Source organism: Eutrigla gurnardus (genome assembly GCF_963514095.1).
Source record: "Eutrigla gurnardus genome assembly, chromosome: 7".
Classification (NCBI taxonomy): domain Eukaryota; kingdom Metazoa; phylum Chordata; class Actinopteri; order Perciformes; family Triglidae; genus Eutrigla; species Eutrigla gurnardus.
Genome location: NC_139921.1, coordinates 26,904,967 through 26,915,345, shown reverse-complemented (window position 1 = coordinate 26,915,345; position 10,379 = coordinate 26,904,967). Strand labels below are relative to the sequence as shown.

The window sequence follows — 10,379 nt, the reverse complement described above, 5'->3', positions numbered from 1 at the left end:
CCTCATGGTGGCGCTAGAGGTTAATGTTAATGTCAATAAAATAATAGGATTCATTGTCTGAGAATCATGTCTGTCATGATCTAGTAGCTGTTGAGATATAGCACAGGATAAGCTCATATTTTGATATCCATTAAATATTAATAATACTTATTCTGGTGGTTATATATTTTACCAGAAGTAAATTATAGTAAAATCCCTGATTTGCAAATTGGTCTAAATTCTCAGACATTGAAGCTTTTAACATCGAGTGTAAATATCGTACTTGTCTTGTCCACCATTAAAAAGAGTTCCATGTGTATAGTTTCTGTTTTTTAAATGGAAAGCTATAAATAATTAGCTAAGATATGATCAAAGAATCATATGGTTTAATGGGGAGGGGGAAAAAATCAAAACAGTCAGGATAACAGGTGTAGGAAGATTTAATTGGACACCATAAAAATCCTCTTCTGAAGACCAACTACTGTTTTACTACCATGTGAAATATTATTCCCCAAAAATGTGATATAAATTCATCTTAAATATGTGTGTTGAATATCCAAAGAGAGAGACTGACTTTTTGAATTTTGGTGGATTTATTTCAAGCTTCCTTTGTTACAACAAAAGTCTCTTGAGGTTCAACAAACATTCAATGTTCAGTGGCATGTCATTCACATGTCAATCAACCATTCATGCCAGGCCACACATAAAGAGCAGAACGGAGTCACATGAATTCCATGTTTGCATTGTCCAGCTTATCTTCTAAAAATAATCATCAAAAAGGCGTACCTTTCACAGCAATAGTGCAACTCATCTTAAAACAAGTTTAAAAAGTTCTCAGTAAAATCAAAAAACATCACAAGTTTTAAAAAAAAAGAGAGAGAGAAAGTTAGTGTATCGATAAAACAATGAAGTTGATTCCTAAGCAGTGCAAAGAGAAGCTCCATCTTCTCTTTCCTGGGTTTATACGAACCCATTTTAGTTGCTGAAATGACACACAGAGTCCATGGCAAGCTGGATGCTGCAGAGAAACAACAAACACTGGTTTGAATATCAAATATTCATTTGTCTCAAATTGTATGTGGTGTCGTGCAGCTTAAATCACAGTCTTTATTCTCCTTCCTGTTGAATGAGAATCATAAAACCACAAAGACAAAACAACAACAGGGGAAACCATCCGTGGTCTACCTGTCTGCAGGGTATCCTCTCTCACACAGGTTCACCAGAGCGTACAGATGTCTCAGAGCGTATTCATACTGAAACACAGAAGGAAATCACATGTCAACAGAAATGTCCCCACGGTCTGCGATACTGAAATGTCAATGTTTATTTGCCCTTGTTGTATTTGTGTCCCTCAAAAGGGTTCCAGAGAAAAGGGAAATTACTTTTTCTCTCTGAATAAACACATGCAGCTGGGTGAAAGTACCCAAGATGTTTTTGTAATTAAGTTACGATCAAGGCTATTAGCTTTGAAGCAAAAAAAACACCCTTAAATACTTCCTCTAGCAGAACTTCAGGGAAATATCTTATCTCTACTCTGGTCGCTCTGTTTTATCTCATCTGGTTACACGTAAAAATACTTCTCATATCTCTTTGGTGGGGGTGAGTCAACTGGGAAAAAACACAAAAACACCTTCAACATTCATTCATATGATTCATCTATTTCATGATCTTGGATTCTTTTCTATTTAATAAAAAACCCAAATGATTTGTTCTCAAGTGTTTATGTTGTTATTTTATAAGACCACGATGATGTATAAATGATTCATTATTTAAATACTATATTATACAACTGTAGACTTGAAGAAAAGCACAAATATGGCAGCACTGAAATGCTCCAAAGTGTGTGTCTTGAGTGTGTTTATTCCATTCACATCCCAAGTAAGTAAACATTGGTGAATGTCAAAATCTTTGTGAAAACTGCTAAACTTAAGAGCTTTTGGTGACTGAGGCCTGATGTGTTGAGGAGCATCCCTGCAGGTTTTACAGTCATGAAGCAGGTTCAGTACCGACTGATGAACAGGCGTTGGCTATTTAGAAGTGGAACTAGAGTCTAGACGGGAGGACATTTCAACCACCAAGCACGGACAAACGGGATGGCTCCCGGTCTGGATTCAGGACTCAGGACTCTACCTCGGTTCTGTGCCAGTTGAAGCAGTTGTGTTTGTAGTGGTTGACTGCAGCCTTGTAGCACCGTTGCTGGGAGAGTTCCACACGTTCGCTGAGAACCTCTCCGGCCTTGAGCTTGTTGCCGGTCACCCTCTCAACCACCCGGCGCATCGTGTCAGCTAGCATCTCCCTGACCTGAACACACACACACACACACACACACACACTGTTAGACATCTGCAACATGACATGTTATGGTAAAGAAGTCCTCCACAGAGGACCTGAAACATGCAAATACATCCCAAACACCACATGGCTTCGTAGTCTTTACTTTGAGGTGGGCGTTGATCTCCATCAGCAGCCCTCTTGCAACTCTGATATCATTGGAGACCATCATCTTCCTCTTGAGGATGGCCAGAGGAACTTCGGGGCTCGGGGTCAGATCTGGGTTTTTAATTGGCTGCAGGGTCATCGGAGGAGCGGGTTTGGCCTTGGGGTTACCCTGAAACGCTATGACCTTCATGTGGGCGAGAGTCTGCAGAGAGAGGCAGAAACGAGTTCCTCTCAACGTCACTATTGTGCCACATAGACTTGAAATAAAACATGAGAAGACAAACCCAAAACCAGTTAACGCTACATCTGCCTTCATGGTTCTCTCACCTTGTTTCCGAACTGTTGGACGTGGCTGGTGTTTGTGTGGCTCTTTACGATCTTGAACTGCTTCACCAACGTCTCCTTTCTCAGGTCCTCCTGGAACGCGAGGAATAAAAACATCACAAATCAATCACAGTGGTTGGTACTTATTTGTTATTATTTTTTGTTGTTGTTGTTGTTGATGAAGTTCATGTTTCTGTTTTGGGGTGTTTATGCATTGTAGTGCCACAGATGTGATCACTGCATATGCAAAAAAAAAAAAAAAACTCAACCAATTGTTGCCGCTTCCTTTTCCTGTTCCTGCCTATTTGAAACCAGCTGTTTGGAACAGCCAACACAACTTTTAATGAACTTTACATGTTCTATGTTGCTACAGAGTTGTAGAATTAAACCGCCATATACACGTAACTAGAAGAATCATTGAATTTCTTGGATACTTCAGCTTCTTCAGCTGAAATGTCACGTTTAAAGCTTGTGTCTTCCAGAGATGTGCTCATAAGTTTTCTTGGAAATAAGTTATCAGCATAAAGAAATGACTAACGGACTGAAGAAATGACCCATCAGTCGAGTAAGAGAAGGCAGCCCTTACTGTTAACGATGACCGCGGTTGAAATCTCAGCTGATTGATGATTCAGTAATTGCAAAATGTCTCGTGTCTCAAAAGACAAGTTTGGCCTTCACATGAACATGTGATTCAGCATTCATGACTGTAATTTTTATCTTCCTGATATCAACCTCACTTATTTTAGTTCTGCTAATGCAAACCTAACATTTTCCATGTTGCTAGGCAACATTAAAAAGCGATAAAACTGGCGAAACGCGAGGTAGCGTTTATTGTGAAGCTGTCGGGGGAAATGCAGTCTATTCAGGAGGAATAGAAAGAGGGGGGAGGGATCACCCACCACATCGGAGTCCTCCATCCAGTTGACGCTGTACCAGTCTCCCAGGTACGTGTCCCTCTTCTCGTCATAGTAGCAGGCGTAAGAGGACTCGTGGGAGTTGGCTGCTGTGGTGGCGTATACTGGAAAACACAGACATGTTCTCATGTTATGCCGTGTGATAGTTTGGTAGAGAATCATGAAACCTAAACACGACTCATGGCGTTTTAACCGCTTCAGGTTATTTTCAAAGACCGACTCTAAGCTCTAAAGGGGATGTCTTCAACATTTTCAGGCCAAGGACTCCCAAAGCCTTTAGAGACCGGGTGGAGGGACCCTCAAAGCCTTTAGAGACCTGGTGGAGGGACCCTCAAAGCCTTTAGAGACCGGGTGGAGGGACCCTCAAAGCCTTTAGAGACCTGGTGGAGGGACCCTCAAAGCCTTTAGAGACCGGGTGGAGGGACCCTCAAAGCCTTTAGAGACCGGGTGGAGGGACCCTCAAAGCCTTTAGAGACCGGGTGGAGGGACCCTCAAAGCCTTTAGAGACCGGGTGGAGGGACCCTCAAAGCCTTTAGAGACCGGGTGGAGGGACCCTCAAAGCCTTTAGAGACCCGGTGGAGGGACCCTCAAAGCCTTTAGAGACCAGGTGGAGGGACCCTCAAAGCCTTTAGAGACCGGGTGGAGGGACCCTCAAAGCCTTTAGAGACCGGGTGGAGGGACCCTCAAAGCCTTTAGAGACCAGGTGGAGGGACCCTCAAAGCCTTTAGAGACCGGGTGGAGGGACCCTCAAAGCCTTTAGAGACCCGGTGGAGGGACCCTCAAAGCCTTTAGAGACCGGGTGGAGGGACCCTCAGAGCCTTTAGAGACCTGGTGGAGGGACCCTCAAAGCCTTTAGAGACCGGGTGGAGGGACCCTCAAAGCCTATAGAGACCGGGTGGAGGGACCCTCAAAGCCTTTAGAGACCCGGTGGAGGGACCCTCAAAGCCTTTAGAGACCCGGTGGAGGGACCCTCAAAGCCTTTAGAGACCCGGTGGAGGGACCCTCAAAGCCTTTAGAGACCCGGTGGAGGGACCCTCAAAGCCTTTAGAGACCGGGTGGAGGGACCCTCAAAGCCTTTAGAGACCTGGTGGAGGGACCCTCAAAGCCTTTAGAGACCGGGTGGAGGGACCCTCAAAGCCTTTAGAGACCGGGTGGAGGGACCCTCAAAGCCTTTAGAGACCTGGTGGAGGGACCCTCAAAGCCTTTAGAGACCTGGTGGAGGGACCCTCAAAGCCTTTAGAGACCGGGTGGAGGGACCCTCAAAGCCTTTAGAGACCCGGTGGAGGGACCCTCAAAGCCTTTAGAGACCGGGTGGAGGGACCCTCAGAGCCTTTAGAGACCTGGTGGAGGGACCCTCAAAGCCTTTAGAGACCGGGTGGAGGGACCCTCAAAGCCTTTAGAGACCTGGTGGAGGGACCCTCAAAGCCTTTAGAGACCTGGTGGAGGGACCCTCAAAGCCTTTAGAGACCGGGTGGAGGGACCCTCAAAGCCTTTAGAGACCCGGTGGAGGGACCCTCAAAGCCTTTAGAGACCTGGTGGAGGGACCCTCAAAGCCTATAGAGACCGGGTGGAGGGACCCTCAAAGCCTTTAGAGACCGGGTGGAGGGACCCTCAAAGCCTTTAGAGACCGGGTGGAGGGACCCTCAAAGCCTTTAGAGACCCGGTGGAGGGACCCTCAAAGCCTATAGAGACCTGGTGGAGGGACCCTCAAAGCCTATAGAGACCGGGTGGAGGGACCCTCAAAGCCTTTAGAGACCGGGTGGAGGGACCCTCAAAGCCTTTATAGACCCGGTGGAGGGACCCTCAAAGCCTTTAGAGACCGGGTGGAGGGACCCTCAAAGCCTTTAGAGACCGGGTGGAGGGACCCTCAAAGCCTTTAGAGACCCGGTGGAGGGACCCCCGGTTACATATCATATAATCTTCCTTATTAAACCAATAATAATGTGTAGTGCAGCCTAGAGTTCCATGTATAGCAGTACTTTGTAATGATGGATTTATACAATGCTAAGACATTAAAATTTCACAGATTTTAATTCTATTTTGGAATTTCTCAACATAATATTAAACAAACAGGAAGATTTATATTTGCTTAATATAGGTTGTATTCATGTTAAGGTGGATTTTTGGACATATTTACATTTTTGAAAGAAAAAACATTAAATCATTTCGGGGACCCCCTGCAGTAACTCTGCGGAACCCCTAGGGGTCCCAGACCCCCTGTTGAAGATCTGAGAACTCTAAAGAGTTGAACGCTCTAAAAAGTTAAAAGAGTTCCAGAAATAATTCACCATGACGACAGATGCAAAAAAAAAAAAAAAACTGTGGTTGAACATATTAAAAGCAGAACTTGATTCATGGCCGTTATGTTCATCACATGAGTCGCACTAATGACCTAAACCCAGAACATGACCAGACACGCCAAAAGACTCAGACTCCAGAAACGGGACCACAGTGCTGACCTCGGCAGAGTCCAGACCTGATCCAGCATGAAGAAAACTAAATCACAGTCAAAGCTCAAAACAAGCCTTTTAACTTGTTAAAGAAATCACATGAGCTTTTACTGTTTATTCATCACGCTTCGTTTTTAAAAACTCAACATCAAAAGGAAAAAATCAAGTTCACGACTTAACAACTCATTGACTGAGACTTTTTTATTGACCGCTGCTGCTGCATTATCTCGTGGTTGTCCTGGGAAAGTGAGGAGGTAAAGGTCAACTCACCGTCGATGTCAGCAGGCAAGTCCTTCATCATCGACCCGGACTCACACGCCTCGATGTAGAGCACCATCTGTGATGGAAAAAAAAAAGGACAAAAGTGAGGTTATATGATCTGATCTCCCAGCGCAGCAACACCGTCACCTGATCGGGTTTTTATCTCTGAGCCTTTATATGCAAGGGCTGCACAATACATCCGTTTCATCAGAACAACAATACGGCCTTTTGCAAAGCTGAAATTACAGGAGGTTTGTTCTGGCCTACACAACAAATGATAAGAAAACATCCGATACAGAACCCTGCAAAAATCATTCCCTCAGACTGGAAAATATCAGTCAAAATCATTTCAATTTCAGAATCAGCCCTAGTATATTTATATGACATATAATATATAGGCTGGAACAGATTAATCAAGTAAAATCATGAACATAAAAACAGCGTGTTGTACCTTTTTGTATTTCTTATTGTCGTGCATGTATTTAATGGTCTCTTGGAGATCGGTGTCACTGAGCTGAAAGAAGAAGAAAACAGAACATCAGAATCCCAGAGGAACACGTGGGCACTTTGCAAATCCTCATTTGGTCCGATCTGTAGTCTTTGATTACTTAAGACTCTTATCAGATAATCACTGATTTCAAATTGTAACTTGTAGAAAAAGAAAGGTCGTACTCTTTGTGTCGGGGGTCGTCTTGCTATCTTATCGAAAACACTTTAAAACAAAACTTGTCTCCAAACTTCCATCAACACTTATTATGTAGTATCATTTATTTCCTTTTTTTTTAACGTCTAAATCCTGATCAGATGTTAAACTAAACCAACACTCATGGCTGATCTCAAGATGAGATAATTATGGAACAAAACAAGCTCAGCAACATGAGAGCGGTTCGCGTGGTCGGGAGCAGGAAGCAGAAAAAGTGCTCACGTCATCGTTGGGAAAGGCGAGAATCCCGGGCGCCCCGTGGTCAGTGAAGTACACAAACACGTGGTCTTTGGGGCCGCTGCCAAAACAAACAGTCCAAAAGTTACAACAGGTATCTTGATGAACCAGTTTCTGTGCTGCTCTGAGGTCAGACTTAACACTCGTGTTTAATTTTAATCGCTTGCCTTTTCAACACTTTTCCAGAGCCACCTTTGACCCCCGCGGAGTCGCCCTTCAGCACCGCCAGGAAGTTTTCTGGAGTCACGTCCTGCAGGAGAAAGTCCCAAATCAGAAAGCCTCTTCAAACAAACCGGTATGAATGTAGCTCTGACAGTCACTCACATCCCCGGTGTAGTCTTTAGGAACTCCCTTGTACACATCTGTGCCGTTCGGCCTGTTGATCAAAACCCCAGGGGTGGGGTTGCTGGGAATAAAAAAAAAACATGAGTCAGACATGCAGAAGGAAGTGAAACTGGCTGACAAAACACTCCACCTGATAATGAATGAAGTAAATCATTTGTCTGTTTCCTTCTTATGTCAGAAACTGGTAAAACACCAGCACTTTTGGGACCCCCCCAGAATTACTCCCTTTAACTCTCAACAACAAGGATTCTAACGTGTGAGCCGCTTTTAATACTGTCTCTTTGTTGTCAAATTGTGCCTCTTTGTAGTCATATGTGTCTCTTTATAGTTGTTTTATGTCTCTATATAGTCATATTGTGCTCTATTGTGGTTGTTTTGTGTCTTTTTATGTCTCTGCACAAATAACCCAAGTTAGTTATTAATCACAAATCCAACAGAGGAGAATCATATCAGCCATACAAGCGCGTGATAACGATATAAAACAATATATCTTGCGTAACGTCTCTCTAACACCTGGCCTACATTGTTTTGTATTTTCATGCACGGACACTTTGGCCAATGCTAAAGTGTGTAGACGGTTAGTTGTAGTGGAATAGCCATATATTCCTCAGTTATCATTGGTTATTACTGTTAAATAAACCTGCAGTGGAAATCATCTATTCTCTGCAACGTCTGCCATAGTGAACATTATTGCTAGTTTCAGCTCTACATACATACATAGTTTCCCCGTCTTGCCTCTGACTTCTACTTAAGCCTTGATGCCTAACATAAAGCAGCTAAGTGAACGACAGAGACTAAATGACTGAGAGTCCAACTGGGCCACTAACTGACAGTCAACACTGCCCCCGAGCAACTGGACGACCATCACACAGTCTGTAACAGAGAACCCAACCCTTTCACTGCACCTCCCTCCGCACCCGTGCCAGTAATTTAACTCCCGAAGTCCTGGAGGAGCAATGAGTTCCTCGTGACTCCACACGGTGGATCTCCTCAAACCAGCCTGTAAAGCCCCGGAGCAGCTCTGACAACGAGCCACACAGAGCCGACATGCCCCAGCGACATGAGATAAACAAACGTGTGTGGTTTATATAGACGGGGAGGCGATTCACGTTCTCCTGGATCATTTATCACATTGTTAATTTAGGCTTCGAAACTAAATATTTGTGAACCAGTTCCTCCAGTATTTGGACATGAAAACTAAATCAGATTTAGTAGTTAAGGATGTTATTGCAGTTGTTAAATCGACATTAAATGGGAAGTAAATGCAAGTGTCTGAATTTTACCCATTATTAAAAAAGGACTTAAAAGAAAATATTCGTAGCTGGAACCATCAAAGAAAGGGCAAAATAATATCGTTGCAGATTCATTTTCTGTGGATGAACTAGGGAATGTAAACGACTTATCGCTCATGCCCCAGGCAAGAAGACGCTTATCATTATTCACCAATAATACTAATTACACTATTTAACACCGTGTGGGACATTAAACAGTCATAAAGTGCATGCATGAAAATGTGAAAATTAGCATTAAAAGGTCAACAACTGACAAAAAACAGAATTGTTTTTGAACACAGGAGAAAGAAGAAGTCTTTGTCTCACAAAAATGTGTCAACTCACTCCTCATTATTTGCCAGGTCATCGTACATCATGACCACAATCTGCTCGTCGGGGATCCCATTCCTGTGGACGATCTGGTAGGCATGGCAAGCATCGGCCTGGGGGGGATAAACAGCAACATGGGTCAGCTGCAAAATGTGCATGCATTCTGCAGGGGGAGGGTCTCATCTGAGGGGGGGTCTTATTAATTAACACCGACAGTTTGTACCTGATAAGGTGATCTGATAAGGTGTCTCACCTGGTGTCTGTAGTTGTACCAGCCACTGGAGCCAGCGACGATGACCACCCAGTTCTTCCCACCGTCCGGGTCCTGGGTCGGGAAGGCGTCGACCAGAGCCAGACTCAGGCCGAGCAGGACGCAGAAGACCGGCTTGAACATCGTCCTCGCCTTCTGTGGGAGTCCCGAGAGAATAAACCGGGTTCACCGTCTAATTCTGCGTGTTTAAAGACTGTTTGGGTGGCAAACAAGCAAGCAAAGTCAGCGCAAACAAGCCACCTCTGACTGTCGGGACGTCACGTGATTGTATTCATTATCGCAGGCTAGCTAGCGTAGCTGCTAGCACAACAAGCTAACAACTGGCTTTTCTAAAGAGCGGAGACTTAGCGTTGTATATAATATTAATAAAACACGCCGAACTATTCCCCGGGCGGTTTCAAACAGACAAAGACGTGTTATTTACCTTTTTCTTCGATGTGTTGTAGGAAAGGAGCGCAGCGGAGCCACTATATCAACATCCCCGATGTAGGAGTCGGTGGGATCTATATACGTGACGTTCGGACCAACAGCTCCCGCAGCAACCAATCAGAGGGCTCGAGGGGCGGGGCGTCACTGTAAACAAGTCATGTGGTTGGAGAGCAACAAAACATGTAGCAGCTCGTCCGTCGTCTGGTTCAATATACACTAAAAACTAGATTAGATTATCATTTCTGGGAAAACTTTATTTAAACATGACATATTTGTTTATAAATGAATCAATGCTTTTATTGACATAAGTCTGGTGCAGCATGGGATGTAACTAAATACATGTAGTTTGATGTACTTGTATTTCCATTTTATGCTACTTTGTACTTCCACTACATTTATTTGATAGATTACAGAAATGGTGAGACT

The 10,379-nt window shown here is 44.0% G+C and overlaps 1 protein-coding gene across 2 annotated transcripts; it reads right to left on the bottom strand.

The window, feature by feature from the left end:
- Positions 1–561: 561 nt before the first annotated feature.
- lgmn (legumain) lies at positions 562–10,076 on the bottom strand. Of its 2 annotated transcripts, none has more exons than XM_084013769.1 (14): positions 9,949–10,076; positions 9,507–9,659; positions 9,269–9,366; positions 7,632–7,713; positions 7,475–7,557; positions 7,293–7,368; positions 6,819–6,881; positions 6,377–6,443; positions 3,642–3,760; positions 2,746–2,835; positions 2,417–2,620; positions 2,110–2,280; positions 1,165–1,232; positions 562–997 (listed from the first exon to the last, which is right to left on the bottom strand). In XM_084013769.1, exons 2-14 carry the CDS (start codon positions 9,645–9,647, stop codon positions 955–957), a joined length of 1,305 nt encoding a protein of 434 aa, XP_083869895.1. In that variant the 5' UTR covers positions 9,648–9,659; positions 9,949–10,076; the 3' UTR covers positions 562–954. The 2 variants fall into 2 exon arrangements, with proteins under 2 accessions (XP_083869895.1, XP_083869894.1); XM_084013768.1 differs by having other exon boundaries at positions 9,507–9,717; positions 9,949–10,058.
- Between the last annotated feature and the right edge of the window lie 303 nt (positions 10,077–10,379).